Genomic DNA, 25,810 nt, shown 5'->3' with positions numbered 1-25,810 from the left:
GAAATAACAGTTGAAAGAGGGTGAACGTCATAACAAGACGATGGAGGCAATTGTATTACGAGGCAAAGGCGTACAAAAAATGGCTTGGCATCTACATTTCTCCAAAAATCGTTTACTGAATGTACTGCCACATCGAGGTTTGACGCATGAAAAATATTTTACGTTTGCTAAACAACCATGAATTCGTTATTTTCGTGGTGTGTATATGCGCGATCAACTACCAGCGTGCCCAAGTGAACGTGAAAGCGCCGTAATTAACTTAGACAACAGTCGTGGACCTGGAACTCATTACGTTGATTATGTAAAACGTAAATCCGAAGTATGGTATTTCGATAGCTATGGAGACTTACCTCCTTCCTTTGAGCTCATACATAATTTCGGAAGCAGTGAGGACATTGTTTGCAATAAAAACCGTGTGCAAAACTTTAATACGCATGTGCGGACGATTAGGTTTTATGTTCGTATATCAAACCCAGGCAGTAGAGGAAGAACATTAGTGTTCACGTGATGACTAACAGCGAAAGAACGTTTAGTGTACATGGAGAAGGAACTGTGACAACCGTCTGTTTTAATCCACCAATCGAACTTGGATATCAGCTACATAGTCTTGGACTAGTATCATTTGAAAGCTACAATAAAATCTATAGTGTGCGTGATGGTGTAAACAAGTTCTATTACGATGAGTATGTGCTAACGCTACCCTCAGGCAGTTATTCAGTAGACGATATTCATGACTATGTTGAAAGTACGTTAATTGATCAGTTTGGAGAAGAGAGTTTTAGTAATCATAATTACAAGTTCTCAATCACTGTAAGCAACATTACACATAAATGTGTTATTGAATCATCATTTAAGATTGACTTCAAATCACAATCAGATTCGATGGGACCATTGCTTGGATTTTCATCAAAGAAGCTCCTGTCGAACGTTTGTTACGAGTCTGATCAACCTATAACACTCTTCAATGATTATCATGTGAACATTACTTGTAATATTATTACAGACTTGGATAATAATCTACAACATTCGCACGTCCTGCATGACTTTATTATTACAGAGGAACATGGATATACTATTTATGCGAAACCAGCAGCAGTTCTTTATCATTCTGTGTCTGTAAAACACATTAGTAACATCACTCTTAGGCTTGTAAGTAAACATAATCAGCTTATTTAGATCGGCACGCGTACGTAGCTTACAAACTTCATCTCAATCCAGTATGAAAAACATCTATATAACATGGTGTACATTCCGAAGACATATTACATGTTGGCGAAGACTCATCGAGTTATCAGATAATCATAAGCAGATACCCCAAGATTGAGGTTATACGCTACTACAACCGAATGGAGTAAATGCTAGACATGATGAATACAGCAGAAACTCGTGAAGGTGTAGTTCGAAGTGAGCTTCATTCCTATCAACCTCTTCCGTTTAGATTAAATGACAATGATGAATTTCACTTTATTATTAATGAGCAAGGTGTATACACCTTACCACACGAAAGCTACCTCTATATTAAAGGACGACTAGATAAGTCAGATCGAAGTGGACCAAGCACATCGCAAATAAACAAATATGCTCTAGCTTTGCTCTTTTCTGAAGTGCGATATGAAGTAAATACTGTATAAATAGATAGAACGAAGAATGCTGGTATTACAAGTGCGATGGAACTCTACTCTTCTTTTTGTGATGAAGAAGGTAATCTTTTGCGGATGGCAGGATGGTGTCCAAAAGCTACTAAGAACGGGATGATTAATGAGGATGGAACTTTTACGGATATGTTATCATTAAAACATATCTTTGGCTTCGCAGAAGACTTTACACGTATTATAATCAACGCAAAACAAGAGCTTATACTGATCCGTGATTGAAGTGAGTACAATTCTCTTAAAGCAGCAGAAACACCAGTGGAATCAAAAATTACACTTTATCGTATATTGTGGAGGATTCCACGTGTAACCTTATCTGATTATGACAAACTTCGATAGCTCAAGATTGTAGAAAATGATACCTACATGATTTCGAAGTTGGGAGCTGCATGAATATCCTGTGTTACCTCCTACAAACAAGCATAACTGGGCTGTTAAAACATCACGTTTTACTGAGAAGCCCTTGTTTATTATTTTTGGGTTTCAAACCAAACAGAAATTCAATCACGAAAAAGATAGCACACTGTTTGATTACTGTAATTAAGACATGTTAGAATATATCTCAACGGAATTACGTATCCCTACGAAAACATTGGCATTAACTTTGAGAAAAGAAATTGGTATGCTCTATAACATGTTTTGTAAATTCCAATCATCATATTATCAGAAAGAAGATTTTTGCCTCAAGAATTTAAAAGTAAAGCACCTATTGTAGTTATAGACTTCTCTTATGATGACGAATCTATAAAAGAATCTCCTGTTGATATTCGTTTAGAATTTGAAACATCTGAAAACATTCCTGCTAACTCAGCAACCTATTGTCTTATTATTCATATAAGTGATGTTACATACCATCCGCTAACCAACATTGTTACCAGACTATAAATAAGGATAGCTAATTACCATCAGCATTAGTGTGTGCTTCGACATCGAACGCTATGGAACAGAAAGAGTAAAACAAACAAAACTGTAAACGTGCATGCTGTTTGCATGCTCATACGCAACATCTTATTTATCTCACACGAGTAAGTGAGGCTATTAAGATGTTCTATAATAATAGAACCTCATATGAGATGCCAAAACATCTTATGCAATACTTACCGCCAGGATTTTTATCTACGTACGCTGCCCCTTACGTACATGATTTTTGGGACATCCTACCACTACACAGTAAGATAACAATCGATGTAGCTTTATGCAGAACCTGTCAGCGTCATTACAAGCATCGAGGGAAAATGTTGAGAATGATTTGGATGGACCAAATCCGAGGATTGAATACTGTACACAGTGTACGGATGAACTTTTTCCAGTACCTGATCAAAGAATTAAACTTACTTTTAGTGGATATGAATCGTGATGGTTGCTACGTTGAAAGTAAGGGAATACAGCAAATTGCTTTTATGCACACACGATTTTAGCACCAGGCACTTCAACTGTTATGCGTCACTACATCCGGTGGACTGCGACTTGTTACTAGGCAGCAAAGCAAAAGTGTGTACGCCTGCAGTACAGTTGTAACAAAAGTTTATGCACTACTTCTTTTATCACAGGCCTTTAGAGTGAGCAGGGAACTTTTCTAGTGCAAACAAAGCTGCCAAACCCTTAAGTTTATAGATTGAATATTTAGCTGATAAGTCGCCTTCCGAGTTCTGTTTTCTGAAGAAGGACAGCGGCAACCGCTGATAACGAGGCGCATGTTAGGAGGGGGCGATTCTCGGGCTCTAAACTTATAAAAAGAGAGGGGGCCAACATCTACGGTATCCCCTGCCTGTTATCTTGGAGCGACCTCTTACGGCATTTGAGCTGAGGCGAGAACAAGACGAGACTCCAAGATGCCAGACTTTAGTCCCTCAGGAGATCTTTTACGTTCTAGCAAATCTACCGACACGAGGCTGACGTACTTGAGCACCTTTAAATACCACCGGACTGAGTCAGGATCGAACCTGCTATGCTGACAACGCAAGATGCCGAGGTGCCGGAATTTAGTCCCTCAGAAGTTCTTTTACGTGCTAGTAAATCTACCGACACGAGGCTGACGTATTTGAGCACCTTCAAATACCACCGGACTGAGCCATGATCGAACCTGATATGTTGACAACATGAGACGCCGAGGTGCAGGAATTTATTCCCTCAGGAGTTCTTTTACGTGATAGTAAATCTACCGACATGAGGCTGACGTATTTGAGCACCTTCAAATACCACCGGACTGAGCCAGGATCGAACCTGCTATGTTGACAACACAAGACGCCGAGGTGCCGGAATTTAGTACCTCAGGAGTTCTTTTACGTGCTAGTAAATCTACCGACGCGAGGCTGACGTATTTGAGCACCTTCAAATACCACCGTACTGAGCCAGGATCGAACCTGCTATGTGACAACACAAGACGCCGAGGTGCAGGAATTTTGTCCCTCAGAAGTTCTTTTACGTGTTAGTAAATCTACCGACACAAGGCTGACGTATTTGAGCATCTTCAAATACCACCGGACTGAGCCAGGATCGAACCTGCTATGTTGACAACACGAGACGCCGAGGTGCAGAAATTTAGTCCTTCAGAAGTTCTTTTACGTGTTAGTAAATCTACCGACACAAGGCTGACGTATTTGAGCACCTTCAAATACCACCGGACTGAGCCAGAATGGAAACTGCTGTTTTCGGAGACGCCGAAGTGCAGGAATTTAGTCCCTCAAGAGTTCTTCTACGTGTCAGTAAATCTACCGACACGGAGCTAACGTATTTAAGCACCTTCAAATACTACCGGACTGAGCCAGAATTGAACCTGCTATGTTGCGGTTAGAAGGCCAGCGCCTCAACCGTCTGAGCTACTTAGCCTGACCCGGCAAAAGAGAACAACACTTATATGCCTAAAAACTCTAGGACTCTGAACTAAGTCGATCAATCACTACTGATCTGCATTAATTGCAGTCGCCCAGGTGGCAGATTCCCTATCTGTTGTTTTCCTAGCCTTTTCTTAAATGATCGCAAAGAAATTGGAAAATTATCCCTTGGCAAGTTATTCCAATCCCTAACTCCCCTTCCTATAAATGAATATTTGCCCCAATTTGTCCTCTTGAATTCCACTTCATCTTCATATTGTGATCTTTCCTACTTTTAAAGAGACCACTCAAACTTATTCGTACTGATGTCCTCCCACGCCATCTCTCCACTGACAGCTCGGAACATACCACTTAATCGAGCAGCTCGTCTCCTTTCTCCCAAATCTTCCCAGCCCAAACTGTGCAACATTTTTGTAACGTTACTCTTTTGTCGGAAATCACCCAGAACAAATCGAGCTGCTTTTCTTTGGATTTTTTCCAGTTCTTGAATCAAGTAATCCTGGTGAGGGTTCCATACACTGAATCATACTCTGGTTGCGGTCTTACCAGAAACTTATATGCCCTCTCCTTTACATTCTTACTACAACCCCTAAATACCCTCATAACCATGTGTAGAGGTCTGTACCCGTTATTAACAATCATATTTATGTCATTACCCCAATGAAGGTATTTTCTTATATTAACACCTAGGTACTTACAATGATCCCCAAAAGCAACTTTCACCCCATCAATGCAGTAATTAAAATTGAGAGGACTTTTCCTATTTGTGAAACTCACAACCTGACTTATAGCCCTGTTTGTCATCATACCATTGCCCACCGTCCATCTCACAACACTATCGTGGTCACCCTGCAGCCGCTCAAAATCTTGTAACTTATTTATTATCTATGTGAATAACATAATCTGGAAACAGCCTTATCTCTGATTCTATTTCTTTACACATATCATTGATATATATAGGAAAACATAAAGGTCCAATAATACTGCCTTGAGGAATTCCCCTCTTAATTATTACCGGATCAGATAAAGCTTCGCCTACTCTAATTCTCTGAGTTCTATTTTTTAGAAATATAGCCACCCTTTCAGTCATTTTTTTTTCTAGTTCAATAGCATTCATTTTTGCCAGTATTCTTCCATGAACTACCCTATCAAATGTCTTAGATAGGTCAATCGCAATACAGTCCATTTGGCGTCCTGAATCCAGGATATCTGCTATATCTTGCTGAAATCCTACAAGCTGAGCTTCAGTGGAATAACCTTTCCTAAACCGAAACTGTCTTCTGTCAAACCAGTTATTAATTTCGCAAACATGTCTAATATAACCAGAAATAATGCTTTCCCAAAGCTTACATGCAATGCATGTCAAACTGACTGACCTGTAATTTTCAGCTTTATGTCTATCACCCTTTCCTTTATACACAGGGGCTACTATAGCAACTCTCCATTCATTTGGTATAGCTCCTTCAAACAAACAATAATCAAATAAGTATTTCAGATATGGTACTATATCCCAACCCATTGTCTCTAGTATATCCAGAAATCTAGTCAATTCCAGCTGATTTTCTAGTTTTCAACTTTTTTATTTTACTGTAAATGTCATTGTCATCATTGGTAAATTTTAATACTTCTTTAGCATTACTCATCTCCCCTATCTGGACATTATCCTTGTAACCAACAATCTTTACATACTGCTGACTGTATATTTCTGCCTTTTGAAGATCCTCGCATACACACTCCCCTTGTTCATTAATGATTCCTGGAATGTCCTTCTTTGAGCCTGTTTCTGCCTTAAAATACCTAGACATACTCTTCCATTTTTCACTAAAATTTGAATGACCACCAATTATGCTTGCCATCATGTTATCCTTAGCTGACTTCGTTGCTAGATTCAATTTCCTAGTAAGTTTCTTCAATTCCTCCTTACTTCCACAACCATTTCTAACTCTCTTTCGTTCCAACCTGCACCTCCTTCTTAATCTCTTTACTTCTCTGTTATAATATAGTGGATGTTTACCATTCCTTACCACCTTTAAAGGTACAAACCTGTTTTCACATTCCTCAACAATTGCTTCAAACCCATCCCAGAGTCTGTTTACTTTTTTATATACCATTTCCCAACGATCATAGTTACTTTTTTAAATCTCCCTTATGTCTGTTTTGTCAGCCTTATGGTACTGCCTAATAGTCCTAATTTTAATACCTTCCTTTCTTTGACATTTATTTTTAACTACGACAAAAAGCGCTTTGTGATCACTAATGCTGCTGCTGCTGCTGCTGCGTAATTACTGTTGCCTACGTTATAATACAAGGCCTGGAAATAGAGCCCGTAAAACGCTATGGAAGTGATTACACTGAAGTTCAATGCCAGGCCGCTGGGATCGCTATCTTGTCCCCTGTCTACAAGGCTCGCGCCTATAAAACGTGTTCATTAACTGAGTTGGTTGTGAATGTATTATGTATTTGTCTGATGTTAAGCATTCGCAGTTCCAGTCATGGTTTATTCACGAAAAATTAAAGGTAGTGGAATTTCGTTTCACGAGTTTCCAGTGAATGTTCAATTCTTGAAACTTTATACAGAGGAAGTATTACGCATGAGATACGACTTCAAGCTGATCGAAGTAGGCCTCTGTTCCTAAGTTTTGATCCGAGTTACGTCATAAGAATCGGGCAATCCCAAAATTTATCACTGGACTTTTTTTAAACTATGGTACCGTGACCGGCAATCATTTGAGAGTTATCTTCAAACTCAGAAATCTTAAATTAGGAAACCAACGAGGAAAATAATTTGCCCAACAAATTTCACGAAAATGAATGTAGCAAGAGCTAAAAATATTGTATTTTCCCCTGAAACAATCTCTGGTTTGAAATGTATGGACGTGGTTTTGTCCCGAGAGCATAAAATACAGTTTAAAATAAGCCATTTGTTTTATGGAACATTTTATTAAATTGTTCAATGCGCATATCGTCTGCAACACCTCACATGGGACATATTTAGGAACGAGAACAAACGAGCATCTTTTAACCGGACGAGTTGGTCGTACGGTTAGGGGCGCGCGGCTGTGAGCTTGCATCCGGGAGATAGTGGGTTCGAATTCCACTGTCGGCAGCCCTGAAGATGGTTTTCCGTGGTTTCCCATTTTGACACCAGGAAAATGCTGGGGCTGTACCTTAATTAAGGCCATGGACGCTTCCTTCCAACTCCTAGGCCTTTCCTATCCCATCGTCGCCGTAATACCTATCTGTGTCGGTGCGATGTAAAGTCACTAGCAAAAAAAAAGCATCTTTCAGTACTGACGATGAACTCCTCAGTTGGTTAATTAATGATTTCCTGTCATATATTAAGAAACTTAAAATGCATTCAGAGAAAGTAAAAAAGAATCACGAGAGAAATGTATCAGGCATAGATCTTGACTACCCTGTCCACTGTGGCCTGCGTAAAATACCTCACAAGTATAAATTTACATTATGCATTGAGGAGGAACCTAACGATCTATGACATCGAGCTCTCCTTCAGCTACCTAAGACGCCAAGCGGAATACAATGACATTATGGTTCGTGTGGCAAAAGAAAAAATAGACTGTAAAGGCTATTTAGAACATATTTGTTCTCCAGCTATTCAAAGTACAACATTGTGTCTTATTCGTTTTCAAGATCGAGGAGCCCTCAGATACCGAAAATGATCACCTGTGGCACTTCTGCAGTGAACGACGGAATTTGTCACTTCCGCTATGCAGTACTTGTCCCGAAGAGAGTTACTAAAAGGTGTACGTCTATTTTTTCGAAAGACATGTTCAACAGTGAAATTAAGTGTGGAAAGTGTAAAGGCGACAAACCACCTCTTTTTCTACTATGAACTTTTCTGAGACCTCTGTTAGACAACATTGCTTTGAGCTACTCAAGTAAAAGAGAGAAAGTTTGGAAACTTGTTAAGAAGCCCCTCAGAAGGAAAGTTTTGAAACTTCAATGACATATCCAAGCCAATGCAGCACCGCTCTATAAATAAAGTACTGTCAATACTGGCAAAAACATTCAGTTCTTTTTATTTAGGATATACTTTACTTATTGACATATACGGCCATGGGAATACAAGGGGGCAAGACCGCGATCCTAGCGGCTGAATGGTGAACTAGGAAGCGACCCGTTTCCACGAGTGCATTTCAAGGCCTTGTATTATAGCGTAGGTAACGGTAATTACTTATGGTACAGTTGCGAGCGAGCACTGGACTTGGAACTTGGCAAAAGTGCTGTGTCTGGCATTCTTTTCGATAAGCGAGTGAGCACTGGCCTACTTGAAGCAGCTTGAAGCTCACTCTCTTCTATATGATGATCAATTTTTGTTCAGGAAAGGAGTAGGAACGAGAGAAGCTATTATAGCGCTTAAAACCATCTTGGAGAGGAGACTAGAGCTTAACTGAAATACATATATAGCTTTTGCAGACATGGGAAGAGCTTTTGACGTTGTTCAGTTGAATAGACTGTTCAAAATTATGAAGGATATTTAATTGGACTGGAAAGACAGAAAAGCAATACTAAACCTCTACATCAATCAAAGAATAAGCAAGAAAATAATGGCAAAGTATGCAAGGTGAGGATCAGGAAAGCAGTAGAACAGGGGTGTTCCTTATCACCATTTCTATTTAATCTGTACATTGAAGAATCCATGGAAATTTCAGAATAAAAATCAATGGCATTAAAATAAATGGAACAAATATACACTTTATTAGATTTGCCGACGATATTGCACTTCTGGCTGACAATGATGAGAACATGCAGATCACGCTCAACAAATTAACATCCATCTTAAAAGTTTTCCAACTTAACATTAATGTAAATGAAACTAATGTCATGGTTGTGAGCAAATCTAAAATTAAACCACAGGCACATCTCAGAATTGGAAATATTTTAATAAAACAGGTGCACAAGTTCTGTTACTTAGGACCAGTTATTACCGATGACAACAGATGCACTGTGGAAATAAAATGAAGTATTTCCCCGTGTAAGAAAGCCTCTGAGGAGAAGAAGCAGCTCCTAACTAATAAATCCTAATCCTTAGATACTGCTTATCAAAACTTTCATTTGGAGTGTGCTGCTATATGGCTGTGAAGGATGGACTCTCTTGAAGGAGGACGTGAAACGACTAGAGGCTGTGGAAATGTGGCTATGGAGGAAGATGACAACAACTAGCTGGAATGGGAAGAAAACTAATGAAGCGTTGCTTAGAGAAATAAACTCTTAGAGGCATTTAATAACAACGATAAAAAGGAGAAAAGCGTCAGTTTTTGGTCACGTTCTCCGGGATAATGACTTCATAAAGAACTTGTTCGAAGGCAAGTTGATGTGAAAGAAAGGCAGAGGGAATCCACAGAAGATCATTGAATGGGTAGTTTAGATGATGAGATGCCAAGGTCAAGGAGAGAAGAGATCAATGGTTGCTGCGACAAGATAATGATGACATACGATAACAGAAATCCAAAACAAATCCACATTTCCAACAATGCCGGCTACTCGATTCGCCATTTTTGAACGATCGAGAGTAGCATGAAGGTCTGATGATCGGAGTCGGTCTTGGCCTTATGCATCCCGTAGGCAACGGTTATACGTTATTCTAGCTTGTTGATTCGAACGAAGTATTTGGTCTACCTTGAAATATTCAATGAAGGTTCCCCCATTATAAATTTGAGTTATGTAACCTCTTTGCCTTTTTCTTTTATTATTTTATTTTATTCCAATTTCAATCCTCATAACTTGGATTTAATTTACAGCTCTTCAACCCTTTTCTTGCTGAAGTCGGGAACTGGTAAACTTTCTCTCAAAATAAAGGGCGCCAAAGATACCGCTCAGTATGACGTAGCCTGTTTGTTCCTTGTTTACTTGTCATCTATTTTCTATTCTTTCTTTATAGCTCCTTATTCTCTTTGGCTCTTCAGCTTTTATTCATTTGTTTTTGAACTGAAGCTATAACCTTAACTCGTCGCTATAACCCAAAAGCCGGCCTAATCAAGCTCTTGTGAAGTGCATGTTGTTATTTAGAGAAGGTGCTGAACAGTGGGAAATAATTTTATATTTGTAATGCTTTTTGTTTTGGATCCGTAAGAAGGAGAGCATCCCTGAGTACTTCTAATTGACATCCAGCGTGGTGGTATTTTACTTGTCTTCACAGAACATCGCGATGGGAGAGGAAAAAATTGAAGTGGTATGTGGATATGTACTACATTGTACAATTATAGGGTTTTTGGTGTCCTTGTTTTTCGTTTAGAATGTGTAGCAATGTTCCGTTACCAAAGTTGGTGTGTAATCTCTTAAACATTGGATTATCTCTTATCCGGACACTTGTGAAATTGTAGCAGTTGCGTCTTGTTCCCACTTTACATTGATCTAAGTAGCAGTTCCAAATCGTCACTAGTTTTCTACTATTTTCTATCTGCCCTTTATTTCCCGTGAGCTGAGGATACTAGAACCCCGCATACATTCCGGTATGGAGAGCGTACCGGTAAGTGTTTATTGTAAGTTTTACGAGGAAGAGATCGCTGGTGTATAAATTGGTATTGTCATATTGTTCTTTGTAACTTACCACATACTTAAATTAGGAGTTCTAATTCTTATGCGGTTGAAAATTTTTTCCAGGAAAAAGATTTTTGCTGTTGAAATCAATTGAAGTGGAAATAAATAGGCCTACGGAATTTCCTTAATGTCTTTTAAATTTTCTTGTATGCATTTATGATCATAGTACTGTTGTGTGGTATTGGTATTTTGGATGATGAGTGCCCTGCAGGATGATTGGGTGCAGCATTATGCTAAGTTAACCATTTTTCATGTTTCAAGTGCTTCTAAGGTTGTAACGGTATTCTAATTATCATATGTCATGGGCCAGACTGCCTTTTGTGAATTTTAGTTGGATGTGAAAGCAAACTATTTCTCCTAAGGATGTGAAAATAATGCAAATCGTACTCTGAATTCCTGTTAGAGGAGAGATGTTTTCATTGCAGTGTCTAGGAACCCACTATCCTGCCCCCACAAGTATATGGGAACCCACTATCCTGCCCCCAGAAGTATATGTAACCTAATAAAGAGCAGCACCTGCCATCTTCCATGGCTCAAGCAGCAACTTGCATTCCTTTTGGTCATCGTGAACAGAATGTGCTGTCATTGGCATCAATGCTGATAAAAATTGCGTTGCCAACCCTGGCTGAATAAAAGCACAAACAAAAGACACCATGTAGAGGAAACAATGTGAAACACACAACAGCAATATCGCCTTAAGCGAAGGAGACCTAAAAGCCACTTTACGGCCTTAACCTTGTGGCTTACACCCCCAGGCCCCCTTTACTTTGTCACAGTCCAATGGTTTTGTCACTAACCGGGCCTAACCAATCCAGACTAATCGTTTTGTCACTAGCCGGACCTAGCAAATGCAGACCAATCACTTTCACTGACCCGAAATATAAATGAGCCTAATTCAGCTTTTCCACACTGTCCAGTACAGAATGCGCTGCTATTGCAGTAGGGGTAAGACATTTCATTTTTTTGTCCATATTGAACTGAGAATTACAATGAATAAACTTTTAATATAGGTGGACATTAAAAGTTTATTCATTGTAATTTCAATAGGGGCGAACAGAAAAAAGAAAACCAACATAAAAAAACCTAAAAGCTGCTTTACAGAATGCAAGCTGCTTTACGGCACTAACCTGAGGGCTTACGCGGCTCTTGAATATTCGGTGGTACAAACACTTTTTGGAAGCCTGCAACTGGCTCATCGATGAAGCGTTTAGTGTCCATCCTTCGACAGTGTAAGGCAGCACCGACAACACTTACCTCGTGATATAGATGTAGATTCCCATAGGGAACCTGAAATTGGTATTATAACACTTAACTCGCCAATGAGTTTGATTGGATGGTTTTAACGCAAGATGTTGTAATTTCAAAAACTCGTTTCTTGCAATGCCGATTCTGGTTTTGATCACTATATCCAGCGTCAGCCACCATCTTAGTTATTTGAAATGTGACATTCTTTCAATAGTGTTTCTGTCCAGGAAGATGACAATGTTGGTGATTTCCTACTTGCTGTTTACTATGAATTAATTTTTTTGAATGTACGTTGTAGGCTAAGGCCAAACTCGTTGCTAATTTTGTTGCTATTCAGAAGGAATTAAATATCTTCTAAATTGCCGACAAGCATGCCTATCACAGTGCCAGCTGCGTGGTGGATGGTGTTTATTTGGTTCTCATTTTGGTCCTATCTAGATTTCTGTATCAACTTCATTGAGGACAATTCCAAAAATAATTTCAAAGTATAAATTAAAAAGGATTGGAGAGAGGAAGCTACCGTTTGCATGGAAAACAGCCTGTTTGAAGAGACTGAAATCTAGCGAGGAGTCAGTCAGGGTTGTGTCTTATATTCCCTGCTTTTTAACATTTATCCCATAGGCAATACTGGATGAAGCACTGGAGGCAGCCACAACAAAAGACATCTGCATCAATGAAGAGCACGTCAATATCATTTGCTATGCAGGTGATACTGTGCTGCTTGCAGACAGTGCAAGAGATCAAGCCTTGCTGGAGAGCATCAGCAGTGCTTGCAACAACTGGAGGCTCAAGATGAACATGACCAGGCGGGTTGGCCGTGTGGTTAGGGGCGCGCGGCTGTGGGCTTGCACCCCACTGCGGGCAGTCTTGAAGATGGTTTTCCGTGGTTTCCCATTTTCACGCCAGACAAATGCTGGGGCTGTACCTTAATTAAGACCATGGCCAGTTCCTTCCTACTCCTAGGCATTTCATATCCCATTGTCGCCATAAGACCTATCTGTGACAGTGCGACGTTAAGCAAGTTGCAAAAATAAAAAAAAGATGAACATGGGAAAGACCAAGTTCATGATCGTGAGCAACCGAAGGTCCATCGAGGTGAGACTCATGCTTAGCACCAAGGAGATCGGGCGTGTTTGACACCACAAGTACTTCAGTTGTAATCTGAATGAACAGTGGGAGCTAAGCCAAGGGGTCAATGCAAGAATTGCGCATGCATGAAACACCTTTATTAAAATGAAAGAGCTCCTCAATAACTGCAGTCTAGATCTGAGGCTGCGAGTGGTCAGGGCCTATGTATTTCCCATATTATTGTATGGAATGTAAGGGTGGACTCTGACCCAGGCCTTGTGCAAGAAGCTCGAGAAGCCTTGGAAATGTGAGTCTATCAGCAGATGTTAGTATCTCGTAGACTGTAAGGGTAAGGAGTACTGAGGTGATGGAACGAGTAAATAGGAAGATTGAAGTACTCCTTTCCGTAAAGAAGTGGAAATAAAATATTTTGGGTGTGATGCGGAATGGAAGTACAGGATCCTACAGTTGGTGAGTTAGGGAAAGATCTCAGGACAATGGAGACCTGGTTCAAGAATCTCCTTGCCTGAAGAAAGTGAGGGACTGTTTTGAGACAAACACGACGTTGCTTTTCCATGTGGAAGACTCTAAAGATTAGAATAGCCATGATAATTGCAAACATTCAATGGAAGGTGGCACTGCAAGAAAAAACAAGGAGAGAGGATAGAACAGAACCCACATCTTTTAAATAATAATCTTAATTAATAGAAAGCACTCAAAAGAGCATACACTTCATGCTCTTGCCTTATTTCTTTTGGCACATTTTGTTATGTGGTACAGGTCACATCTTACCTTATGTGGCAGAGTTCTCACACATACAGTTGCTGTCCAGGTGATGGAATTCTTGTTGATGCTGATCTTATTATGGCAGCCACATATCGTCACATTATCATGCAGTGTTGTTCCTGGTTTTCTTTCATCCAGTTCTTCTGTGTCATTGCTTTGCACTGTAGAAGTCATATCTTGGTCCTTCTGTTTGGTGTTTGGTATTTTTCATAGAGGTCAGCAAAGTAGGTTAATCTATAAAGAATGTCTCCATAACCATCTCATACACTAAATTAAATGGATTCTCTCATGCTACTTCTTTGCCATAGCAGGCAATAGGCATTATCACTGAGTTGAATGCCATTGATGTATGAACAGATAGTTGGTTCACCTTTGGTGGATTGTGCATTGCTCTTATCACTGCCACTGTTCATTCTTGCATGTAGAGACTGAATTACTTGAGTGCTGGTTGCAGCATTATTACCAGGTATTTAAAGCTTTTTGCGACCTTTAGCAGACCATTCGTCAGTGTCATGGTGTCTAGTATAGCTGATTTTCCTCCTTTGCGGAAATAAATTTTTACCATATTTGTGCTAGTTGATTGGAATTTATTTTCTTCTGCCCATTTTTCCTTTTCATATAGTATTGCTTGCAAGTTATCTTTGTTGGGTGATTCTGTCGCCATGTTGTTACATTGAAAGGAACTGGGCTTTTTGTTTAGGAAGTTTGTGTACTGAAGTAAGAGGCTGCACGATATTTTATATTAGGAATTATTTCAGTTATTTCAGTTTTATTTTCAAGAATGTTATCTTGCACACTTTTTCACAGGTAACTGTGTATTATTTTCCAGTGAGCTGACAGCAGGAGTACGCTACAAAAACCAAGCGTACGAATTTTAAAGCTGCTATTGGAGGTCCGAAGTCCTCAGGAGAAACACTTTTTACATGCCCCTTTAATACCATTTGTTTCAGTGCTCATCACAGGTAATTATGTTCAAACCGGAGGAAACTATTACGTAAATGGTGATGCAAGCGTTATTGTACATGCAACTTGTAATCGATATGTTCTGCTCCGAAGGTGTGGCATGGCACGCTGTCCCGGGCTATAATGTCAACGTCGCACAACTTTCCCTGCATCGGCCAGCAACTGCTCCATATCATTGTACCCAATATAAATACAAACTGATAAAAAGTGAATTCATTTATGTACGTATTTCACAATCATACAGCATAGTCAGTGGATATATAAAGATCACAACGCGACCAAGTATGCAATTTTCCAATCACCCCGAGCGTAGAAAAAGTTATCTTACAAAATTGATAACTTTTTTCTTGGAAACATAAAATACATTTTTAAACAATGTATAAAATATCCCGGTGTATATTGTGCTAAAATTTGGATTTGATCAGAAGGGTTTTGGAGAAACAATGTCTTAAATTTGACGTACCCTATCGTATGGTTGAAACATGCTTAAAAACGGGCACTATTTGCATTCTGCCTGCAAAAATATTGCAGTATAAAGTAAAAATTTGAAACCTATATGATCCAGCATGAAAGGAAGAAAATGATGATGTTATTGGATTTTCTGTAGGCCTTTTGGTTATTTCATAAACAACCTCCAAACTCGAGTGCACATAATATTTTGGTCGACAGTGAGTGTAAGTGCACTTGCCTTCCTACTTTCATACATCATGTTATTTCATCTTATTAACTCCTCTGATGAGGTTGATGTCTGGAAAGGCAGCTGGTTGTAAAAACTCATCACTTCATGCCCGACCTTGTACACTATTGTTTGGAGAAAGTGGAACACCAAGACTGAGAGCTGTGATCACAGTGCAATTTATTCCACAGATTAGGGACATGACATGACAAGACACAAATAATTACAGTTATAGACCTGTACATGCGCAGTGACTGTAGAACTTGAGTATGGCGTAGCGCCACCATGCGCTGCAATCAGAGCTGCTAGACGTCGTGGCATGGAATCAAAGAGTGGCTGAATATGCTGCTGGGGATTACTCTGCCACACAGTTTGTAGGCGTGTCCACAAATCAACATTGGCTGCAGGAGGACCTAAACGAATAAGTTGCCGACCAGACGTATCCCAGACATGTCAGGCGAACAGACAGACCAGGGAAGCAGTGGTACCCGTTGTTCTTCGAAGAAGGCTTGCACATTCCTCGCCACGTGCGGCTGGGCATTGTACTACTGCAATATGGCGTGTGGAGTGGCCTGCAGGAGGGGCATTGCGTCTGGTTGTAAAACCTCTCTGATGTAGCGGTAGCTGTTGAGATGGCCCCCAAGACGTATGAGGTGAGGTCACATGTTATAGACAATGGCGCCCCACACCATCACACCTGGCATTTGTTCGCTATGCTGCTCAACAATACAGTCTGCCTAATTGCGTTCATCATGGCGGTGTCTAACATGTGTGCGACCATCACTGTAGGACATGTTGAAGCGGGACTCATCTGAAAACACTACATTTTGCCACTCAGCACTCGGTGTTCACATGCCCATTGCAGTCTGCGGTCTGGTGGTTGCTGGTCAATGGAAACTGATGCAATGGCATAGTGTACGACCAGTCCAGTTCTCAGAATACGGTGTTGAACCGTCGATGCAGACATGTCCACACCTGTTGCGGTGCTCCAACATCGAGCCAATGCTGTGGATGAAGCTGTTCTGTCCGCTACGGCCAAACAGACAAGATGGCGGTCATCTCGCGCTGTGGTCTCATTGTGTCCTCCAGTACCCTGTCGGTGCTGTGTACAGCTCTCTTCTCTAGACTGATTCCACATATGCCTCACTGTTGAAGCAGCGTGCCTTGTACAAGCTGCAGTGTCATGGAACGAGAGAACCACGTCCCGGAGCTCAATCATTCTGCCCCGTTCGAATGCACTCACATGCTGATATTCCACCCTGTGATTACGGCGAGGCATAGTGGCACTTGGGTACACGTTTCCACTTTGTACGTCTGTTCCGCACCGACTCAGCATTGCGTAACACTGACCTGGCTGGTCATACATAGTAGGGCATTGCTGAGCCTATGTGCATGCCATCTGTCTGCAATTTAAATAACTTATGGTTTCACTGTTCTACACGTTCTCTGATTTTGGCGCTTCAGACCATTGCTTCTGAGTGTTTCACTTTCTCCAAACAGCAGTGTAGAATATCAGGACATGGGTTGGACATGCATACGTTCATACATCTATATGGATAATTTTGCATTCATGGTAGTAATGTGAAATAAGTTCAGTAAAGTATATGGTATAGCAGAAACTCTTTATCATCTGGACCTTAGTTACCCCGGTTCCTCATTTATCTGGATGTGAAGGGCATTTTTTCTTTCTCTTTTATTACATTGTTATGTAAGCTTTGGGGCTTCATAATTGTTTTTAAATGTTCTATATATTGTACTGTATGTTCATTTTATTTCTCTTCATGTCCATCTATCTTAAATTTAAAAAATATCGAATTAAAAAATGTTTCATATACAGAGGTGCCAACTATTACGGATTGTCCGTAATTTTTATGGATTTAATCCCACGATTACGGCATTATGGTCAAAGGGGAAATGATTACGGAAGGGCGACAGTAACACGAAAAAAATAATTCTACGAAAGAAAGAAAACAAAGAAAAATATACAATTCTTTCAAGCATTACTACTCAACCCTCCTCGTTTCACTGCTTGTGAGCTGGGAGTTAAACTAGTTCGATTGTTACTTCCTTTTGCTACTTGTGAACGTTGTGAAATTCACTGTGAATGAAAGGAGCTCTTCTCTTCTCCAAGTAATGTGTTTACGGTATTAAGTGTACCTGACAGTAACTCACCCACTGGAAGAGTTTTCAGTGTTGTTGGGAAAAATCAGACAAGTCAAGCCTGAATTAAGCACGTCGACACTGTAATAGCTTATTGTTCTTGAGACGAAAATGTCACCACAAAGGGAAGGATGCTTCAAGATAACCTTCTCTAAAAATCAGCTGCTGGGTGCGAAACAAGCTACAACAAATGTTTTATCATAGAATTAAAAGGTAATGTGCTAATTTTATTGTGTAAACATATAATTTAGAAAATATTGTTGTTAGGAAGGGCATCGAGAAGAGAGGAGCATGGTTTGGTTTTGACTCGAAAATTTTCTGAGAGAGAGAGAGAGAGAGAGTGTGGAGTGGGAGGAGGGGGATATTACTGATAACCCACTTCAAAAGTTGCCACCTCTGCATATACTATATTGTGTTTATTTTATTACATTAACATCTTTAATTTGATTATCTGGATTTTTACGTGTCCAGACGACAATATCAGTTACTCTGAATAATAAGAGTTCCTTCTGCTAAGTCTTTAAGTGCTGCAATGTTACAGAACGAGAGAACCACCCCCGGAGCTCAATCATTCTGCCCCATTCGAATGCACTCACATGCTGATATTCCACCCTGTGATTTCGGCGAGGCATAGTGGCACTTGGATACACGTTTCCACATTGTACGACTGCTCCGCACTGACTGAGCATTGCGTAACACTGACCTGGCTGGTCATACATAGTAGGGCATCTATGCATCTCAGTGCTATAGATGAATATGTGAAAGACAATAACTCACAAAACCTACAATAATTTATATAATACACGAAACGGTCTCATTGCATCTATATCTATAAATGAATTTACAATCTTGTAAGATGATTTAAAAAAAGCATTAATGTACTAGGAAATTTGTCAGTCGTATGCAACATATGTCACAAGATATTTTTAAAGAATTTACCGAAGATGAATGAATCTCACAAAACCTACAATAATTTACATAATACACGAAACAGTCTCATTGCATCTATATCTATAAATTTACAGTCTTGTAAGATGGTTTTAAAAAAGCATTAATTTACTAGGAAATTTGTCAGTCGTATGCAACATATGTCACGATATATTTTCAAGGAATTTACCGAAGATGAATGAATATTTATGATGTCCAGCTATACATCGTGGTAAGTTTAATGTTCTGAATTTATGACACGGAGAATATTAATGAACTTGTAAGTTACATTTTGAAGTTAAATATGGACTATCAGCAAGGTTATTAAATTATTTATAGGTAATAAAGAGCTGTTACCTTTTGTCTACTGGCTAGTCTTACAACCAAATGATGGCAGAATATAGAGATAGTTGTTCTGCAGTTTTTTACTGAAGAAATCTTGGGAACTTACTCTGCACTATTTCAGTAGCTACATTGTATTTCGAGCACTGAGGATTCCAAATGACAATAGGCATATTCCTGCTTCTTACAAACAAGTTGAAAATTAGCAGACCGTTACTACTATTTGGGATAGTGAAGTCCTGGGAACATCTGATAAAACGTAACATTTGTAAGCAACAGCAACCAGATCATTTACATGAGAACAAAATTAATTTTGAATTAAGAGTTATTCATAAGTCCTTGATAGAATTCACTACACAGAGAAATATAACTTACTTGAAATCTGATATTCAAAGCTGACTTTACCTTGCTTTGTAATAAATGTAATAACAGGTTGCCAGTCTAACCTAAGCAAGCATCGAGTGCAGACGTGCTGGGTCGAGTGTGCCGGCAGAGCGGGAGTGGAGTGTGAGCGGTGAGTGTAAGATGGAAGATGAGAGTGAAGAGGGAGATGATTGGTGTGGAACAATATCAGGTAGTTATTGGAAGATGATAGGGGAGAAGGAAGAAGGAAACAGCCAAAAGAGAAGGAGGTAAAGTGGAAATAAGATTGTGAAAGGTAGGATGATATTGGCGGTACCGGTGATTATGGTACTGCTAGTTATTGGGGGCGTGGAAGTAAACCCCGGCCCGACTTCCAGTGGCAATATGAGCTGGGAAGATGTGGAGGTCATAAGGAAGTTGTGGAAGAAGTATGCCCATTTGATCAGATTAAAAATATGATTCAGGAACAAGTGAAAGAATTCAAAAATATGAGGCAATAGATCCAGGGAAAAACAGACGAAATAATGACCAAAGTGGCAAACAAGAGAGAAATTGTGTCACTCAAAGAGAAAATAAGGAATATGGAAGAAGAGATGGTGAAGCTGAAGGCAGAAATAGAAGACAGTACCCAGGAACGTGGGAAGAAATGCTTATTTATATATGGAGTGCCGGAAGAAAAAGGAGAGGACAAAGTGATGACAATTTACAAAGTTGTGGAAGTCATCCAAAACAGAATGAAAATTAACTTCAGTGGAGTTGATATAGACGATGTGGAAAGGATAGGTAAAGCACAGGGTAACAGGCCGATAAAAGTGAAGCTGTTATCCACCCTGATGGTGGGAATAGTGATAAGAAACGCAGATAATCTACAGAGTACAAAAATTTGGATTAAAAGAGACATGGGAAGAGAAGGGATTAAGAATATAAAAACCCTTAAGAAACATTTAGTGAGGGCCAGACTTCAAGGATTAAGAGCTCATATTAGGAGTCAGGAATTAGTGATAACTAGGGCTCCGATGTTTAAGACCTAAAAATAGCCCAAATAAGCAAGCAAATATGACCTCAAAAGTGACGAAATATGACGTAAAAATTACAAAATGTGACCCGAAAGTGATTAATCTAAATATGGCCATTTTAAAATAAGTTATAAATCGAAACGTCAATTCCATTGATACATATTTAACTAAATTTCTTATTTTTGCTTTCATATTAATTTTCTGAGTATACATGTTGAGCAGTTATTCGGAGTGTATTGTCCTTGATTCACTTATCAAATATTCGTGAATACATACCTATAAAGTACTAAGCTCGCTAAGATTATAGATCACCCAACATTTTAAAAGTCTAAATATGTTTGTACCCTTCATTGGTGGTTTGAAATACGAAGAAAACTAGAAATCATTCTATTTTTAAAAATATTTTGAAACATTTAAGCCCAGATTACATTAATGTTGCTCAAATGCGTTAAAATTGAGCACCACGAAACGAATTAAGTAGATGTCTTTTGATACATTGTGGTAGGGCGACTCGGCATATAGAGCAAATTCGTATAACTTTTTCATTCTTCTCAGCGGGTGGTATTGAAGTGTATGACAAGATTCATCTTCAAAGCATCAGGCGCAAAAGATCTCCATTTATCACTTAACACATTCTTTAAGAAGGGAAGCTCCTTTCTACGTCACAAGACGTTGTTGGTGCATATTTAAATAATATTAAATCACTGTTGTCGAGTATGCACTCATTTTGAAATGTACTGGTACATTCTCTTCTAAGAACATCATTTATCTTGCACACACAGCGAAAACCGTCACTTTGATTAAGCAAATTTTATTCTATATTACACTGACGCCAACTATTCCATGTGATTGTTGTGCTGAAAGATCAACACTTCTCACAATTTCAATACTTGCATGTATTTCTAAGCTAGCAGCTTCTAAGCGAGTAATTGCACTCAATATAATTCCAAAGTTCGACTTAATATGTGACAAACTGTAGGAAAACAATTTGTGCGCAATCTTGATAGAAGAGGCAGAGTATTCCATTTGTATTAACTACAGATTTGTTACGGAAAAGGAGTTTTGTAAATACTAGTTCTCATTCGGAAAGTTGATGATGACTTTGCACAGCTACAGTTGTCGCCAAACCGCTGAAATATGACGTTTCTACGAAAATAGCTCAAAATATGACCTTATGACAAAAAATAGCCAAAATATGCATTTATATGACAAATAAAAATCACGTAATTGTGACTATAATCACCTGATTTGCACCGAAATCCAATCAGGCAAGAAAATAGAGACAAAGAAAAAAATATGACTTTTCCTAAACATCCGAGCCCTAGTGATAACCAATGGCCAGTGAACCAGATTTTGGACAGTGACAAAATTGCAGGAATTTGAAGAGAATTTGAAGCAAGAAGAAGCGATGGGGAAGAGAATGGTAGAAAGGCAAGTTATAGAAAGCAATGTTGGAAAAGACGGACATGGTGATAAGAAAAGAACCAAGGGAAACAGGAAGTTGAGTGAGGAAAGGCAGGGGGTTGAGCATAGTGAAAGAGTGGTCGTGCATAGTGAAAAGGAAAGAACAGTGGACAACAGGGTGAGAATTGAAATGTGTAGGGAAGCAGTTTTGGGCAGAGACAGGGAAGAGGAAAGGCAAAGAGGTGAACACAGTGAAGGAATGGATGCACAGAGTGAAAAGGAAAGGTCAAAGAGGGAGAGAATAGAACTGTTTATGAACAAAGGGTGGAGCAGGAGCTTAAGGGATCTGTGGGGAATTAAAAAAATTGAGTGCATAGTATCTAGAAGTAAAATGACAAGTAAAGTTAGGAAGTAGGTAAGAGAACAGTGGATGAAGACATGGTGGTACTATAAGGAAAGATGGTTCGGCTGGTTAAGAATAAGGAAGATGTAGTGGCTGTGAGGACTTGAAATGCAGAGTGAATCAGATTTAAAATTAATTTAGTTGTTAAGTGTGATTGTTAGGAGTGATTATAGTTGACTAGATTTGATGATGGTGCTTGTCGTTTAAAGGAGCCTAACATCTAGGTCATCGGCCCCTTAAGCAGATTTAAGGATTAAGCTGGAAGCAGAGTGGAGTTGGCGGGGTGATATTTGGACTGATTGTAAATAAGGAAAGATAGTCCTGTTTCTAGAAATTGGTAGATGGTGGAGTGTGGTCTTCGAAATGTATAGTGAATTTAGTGGTAAAGTGTGTTGTGGAGGTGTGATTATAGTTAAGTAGATTTGAATTTTTATTTTTTAAATTTTTTTTTTGCTATTTGCTTTACGTCACACCGACACAGATGTGTCTTATGGCAATGATGGGATAGGAAAGGCCTAGGATTTGGAAGGAATCGGCCGTGGCCTTAATTAAGGTTCAGCCCCGGAATTTGCCTGGTGTGAAAACGGGAAACCATGGAAAACCATCTTCAGGGCTGCTGACAGTGGGGCTCGAACCCACTATCTCCCGATTACTGGATACTGGCCGCACTTAAGCGACTGCAGCTATCGAGCTCGGTGATTTGAATTACAAGTAGTGAATGTTTGAATGATAAGAGAGATAATGAAGTCTAGTTGGTGGGTAAGAGTCAGGTATGGTAATGTAAGTTAATGGTGGATCTGTGGCTATGGTAACTGTATGCCAAGTGTAATGTTGGAGCTGTGTATTTGCTAACGGTATGGAAATTGAAATGTAAGTGAGCTTGATATGATATATGGTTAAGTAGATGGGTATGGTAAGTCAAGCGAATATATAAAATGTTTGTTGATGGTGCTGAGGGGTGTTTGGAGGTCGGTCATCGAGTGATCTGAGTTATTATGTTTGAATGGTAAGAGAGGTAGTGAAGTGTAGTTGGTAATTATGGATGATTTTGTTAGCTAGTTAATGGTGGATGTGTGTCTTTGTTAATGGTTAGAGAGATGATGAACAATAGGTGGAGTTGATGGTATATAGTAATTGAATTGGTGGGTCGAAATTAATATTTGATTATAAGAGAGGTAGTGTAACATGAAGATGAAATGTGATCGGTGTAGTGGTGGCTAAGAGTAAGTTTCTGGAGGATTCGTAGTGTTGTCTGTAAGTGATTATTATGGTTGAGTTAAGAGTGATTAAGATATAGATATGGTACGGTAATTAGTGAAAGAATAAGAAGAGGTGGTATAATTTAATGTGAAGGATGATCGTGATTCGGTGGTGCTATGTATGGAGAGTTTGTAAATGTGTTCTTAATATGTTTAAGCAAAGTTAGTTGTTAAGTGTGATTTTGTTAGGAGTGATTATAGTTAAGTAGATATAAGGTATAAGTTGGAAGGATAGTGGAGTTGGTGGGTTGTTAATTGGAGTGATTATAAATAAGGAAAGATGGTCTGGCTTGTTAAGAGTAAGTAGAAATTGGAAGGTGGTGGATTGTGGGGGATTTGAAATGTATAGTGAATTTATTTGCTAAGTATGATTTTGCTAGGTGTGATTATTGTTAAGTAGATTTGAACTATAAGTGAAATTAAGAGTGATTTTATTAAACAGGAAGGAGAATGGAGTAGGTTTGGCAAATATTTGAATGGTAAGAGGAGTTATTTGAATCGGCGGGGTGTTATATGGAGTGATGTTAAATAAAGTTGATTTGGTTTGTTAAGAGTGAGGAAGTCTTAGAGGCAGTGAGATTAGAATTAAGCCTATCTATACTGTAATATGGTAAGAAGTTGGAGAATGTCATTGTGAGTAATGAGAGTTAGCATGAAAGCAGAACAATGGTCAACGAGGTGACATGGGTAAAATATTGGTCACAGACTCAGCAGTTGACGCAATGTGATGACTGGCACAGCAAGTTGTAGTAGGTCTTGAGTGTATAGGCAGTTATGGAATGTACAATGACTTGCTGTGTCGGTCAGGAGAGAAAAAATAGGGCAGTGCCCTTTAGGTGCTAGATTGCCATTTATTTTATTTTATTTTGTTTTACTTTATTGTATGTCTTCTGCTATTTGTGTATTGCACTTTAGTGTATGTTTTTTTCCATCAAGTTGACGCACTACTAAGGCCAACGGATCTCCAGAAGGGAGTCATCCGTGGACCGTTTGACAGTGCATGTTGTGCCAGATTGCTGTTAATTTTATTTTACTTTATTTTAGTCTTCTGCTATTTGTTCATTGTACTTAAGTATAGTTTGGTATTACTGGTCGGTTTTTCAGTATATTGCTTAGACTATTTTGGATTTGAACTATGTATTGGGCGGAAGCCTGTAATGCTCAATAAATCCACTACTACTACTACTAACAGGTTCCACTAAGAATGCCAAAACAATTGTAATTAAAATGCTCACATAAAAGAAAAATATTCCTCTGCTTACATTTTTTGAGTTAGATCTTGTTGTTGTTTTTCATATCACACTGGTGAATAGAAAACATATGTGTGAGCCACTGTTATTGCTACATATAAAATGAAATTTTTGTGAATTTTGGGCCTAGTTTTTGAACAATTTAAATTTCAGATTTGATCTCACTTTTGACTCTTTTAGTGTATTTTTATCATATTTATCTTTCATTATTAATCCATCTTTACACTATCGGAGGTAAGTAAATGTACGCATAAGCAAGTGTGAGAAAACAAGTTACGCGAAGCGGCAGAGTGCAGGGCTACCGCACACAAAACTTGCAGTTTGTCGAAAGAAAGCTTGCTGTTATTGATAATGCATGTTATTGATATTTCCAGAGTAACAGCTTCAATCTTTCTGGCGGTATTACTTATGCTGTCATCGCATAGCAGTGATTGAAGATACAGGCGAAAGAATAACGTGGCCAGTTCCTGGTATGTTTAGCAGCAGCTCGCATGGCCGATAGATTGGCCATTTGGCACTTGAAGTCCAGACGATTTACAATGACTGAACAAGTGTCAAGGGATAGCGGAGCACTGATGCGCAGGTGTGTTGTCTGCGCACCACACGCCCCCTGTGCCAGCGGCAGTTGTATAGGAGACCTTGTGAGTAGTGGCTGTGCATGTGATAGGTGTAACATGGAACGTCGTCGTGAGCTGACACTGTTCGAATGGGGTATGGTGGTCGGTGCCCGACGGATGGGAAGTGCGATTTCGGAAGTGGTGCGGGAATTCGGCTTCACATGATCAACCGTGTCCAGGGTGTATCGTAAATGGTTGATTGTGGGTGTCACCGTCCACAACAGACGAACGACCGGCCGCCCAGCCACCCTCGATGACTGGCGACATCTGAGACGGGTTGTCAG

The 25,810-nt window shown here is 39.4% G+C and overlaps 1 protein-coding gene across 2 annotated transcripts in view; it reads left to right on the top strand.

Annotated features, from left to right (window-relative positions):
* Positions 1–10,443: 10,443 nt before the first annotated feature.
* The window catches only part of su(f) (cleavage stimulation factor subunit su(f)), a 455,931-nt gene continuing 440,564 nt past the window's right edge, over positions 10,444–25,810 (top strand). For both annotated transcript variants that reach the window (XM_067142809.2, XM_067142802.2), the window contains exon 1: positions 10,444–10,679. In XM_067142809.2, the coding sequence (XP_066998910.2) occupies positions 10,656–10,679 (24 nt within the window). In that variant the 5' untranslated portion in view covers positions 10,444–10,655. The remainder of the gene's footprint in view (positions 10,680–25,810) is intronic.

Source organism: Anabrus simplex, chromosome 1, assembly GCF_040414725.1.
Source record: "Anabrus simplex isolate iqAnaSimp1 chromosome 1, ASM4041472v1, whole genome shotgun sequence".
NCBI classification, from domain to species: domain Eukaryota; kingdom Metazoa; phylum Arthropoda; class Insecta; order Orthoptera; family Tettigoniidae; genus Anabrus; species Anabrus simplex.
This window is presented reverse-complemented; position numbering and strand designations above follow the sequence as displayed.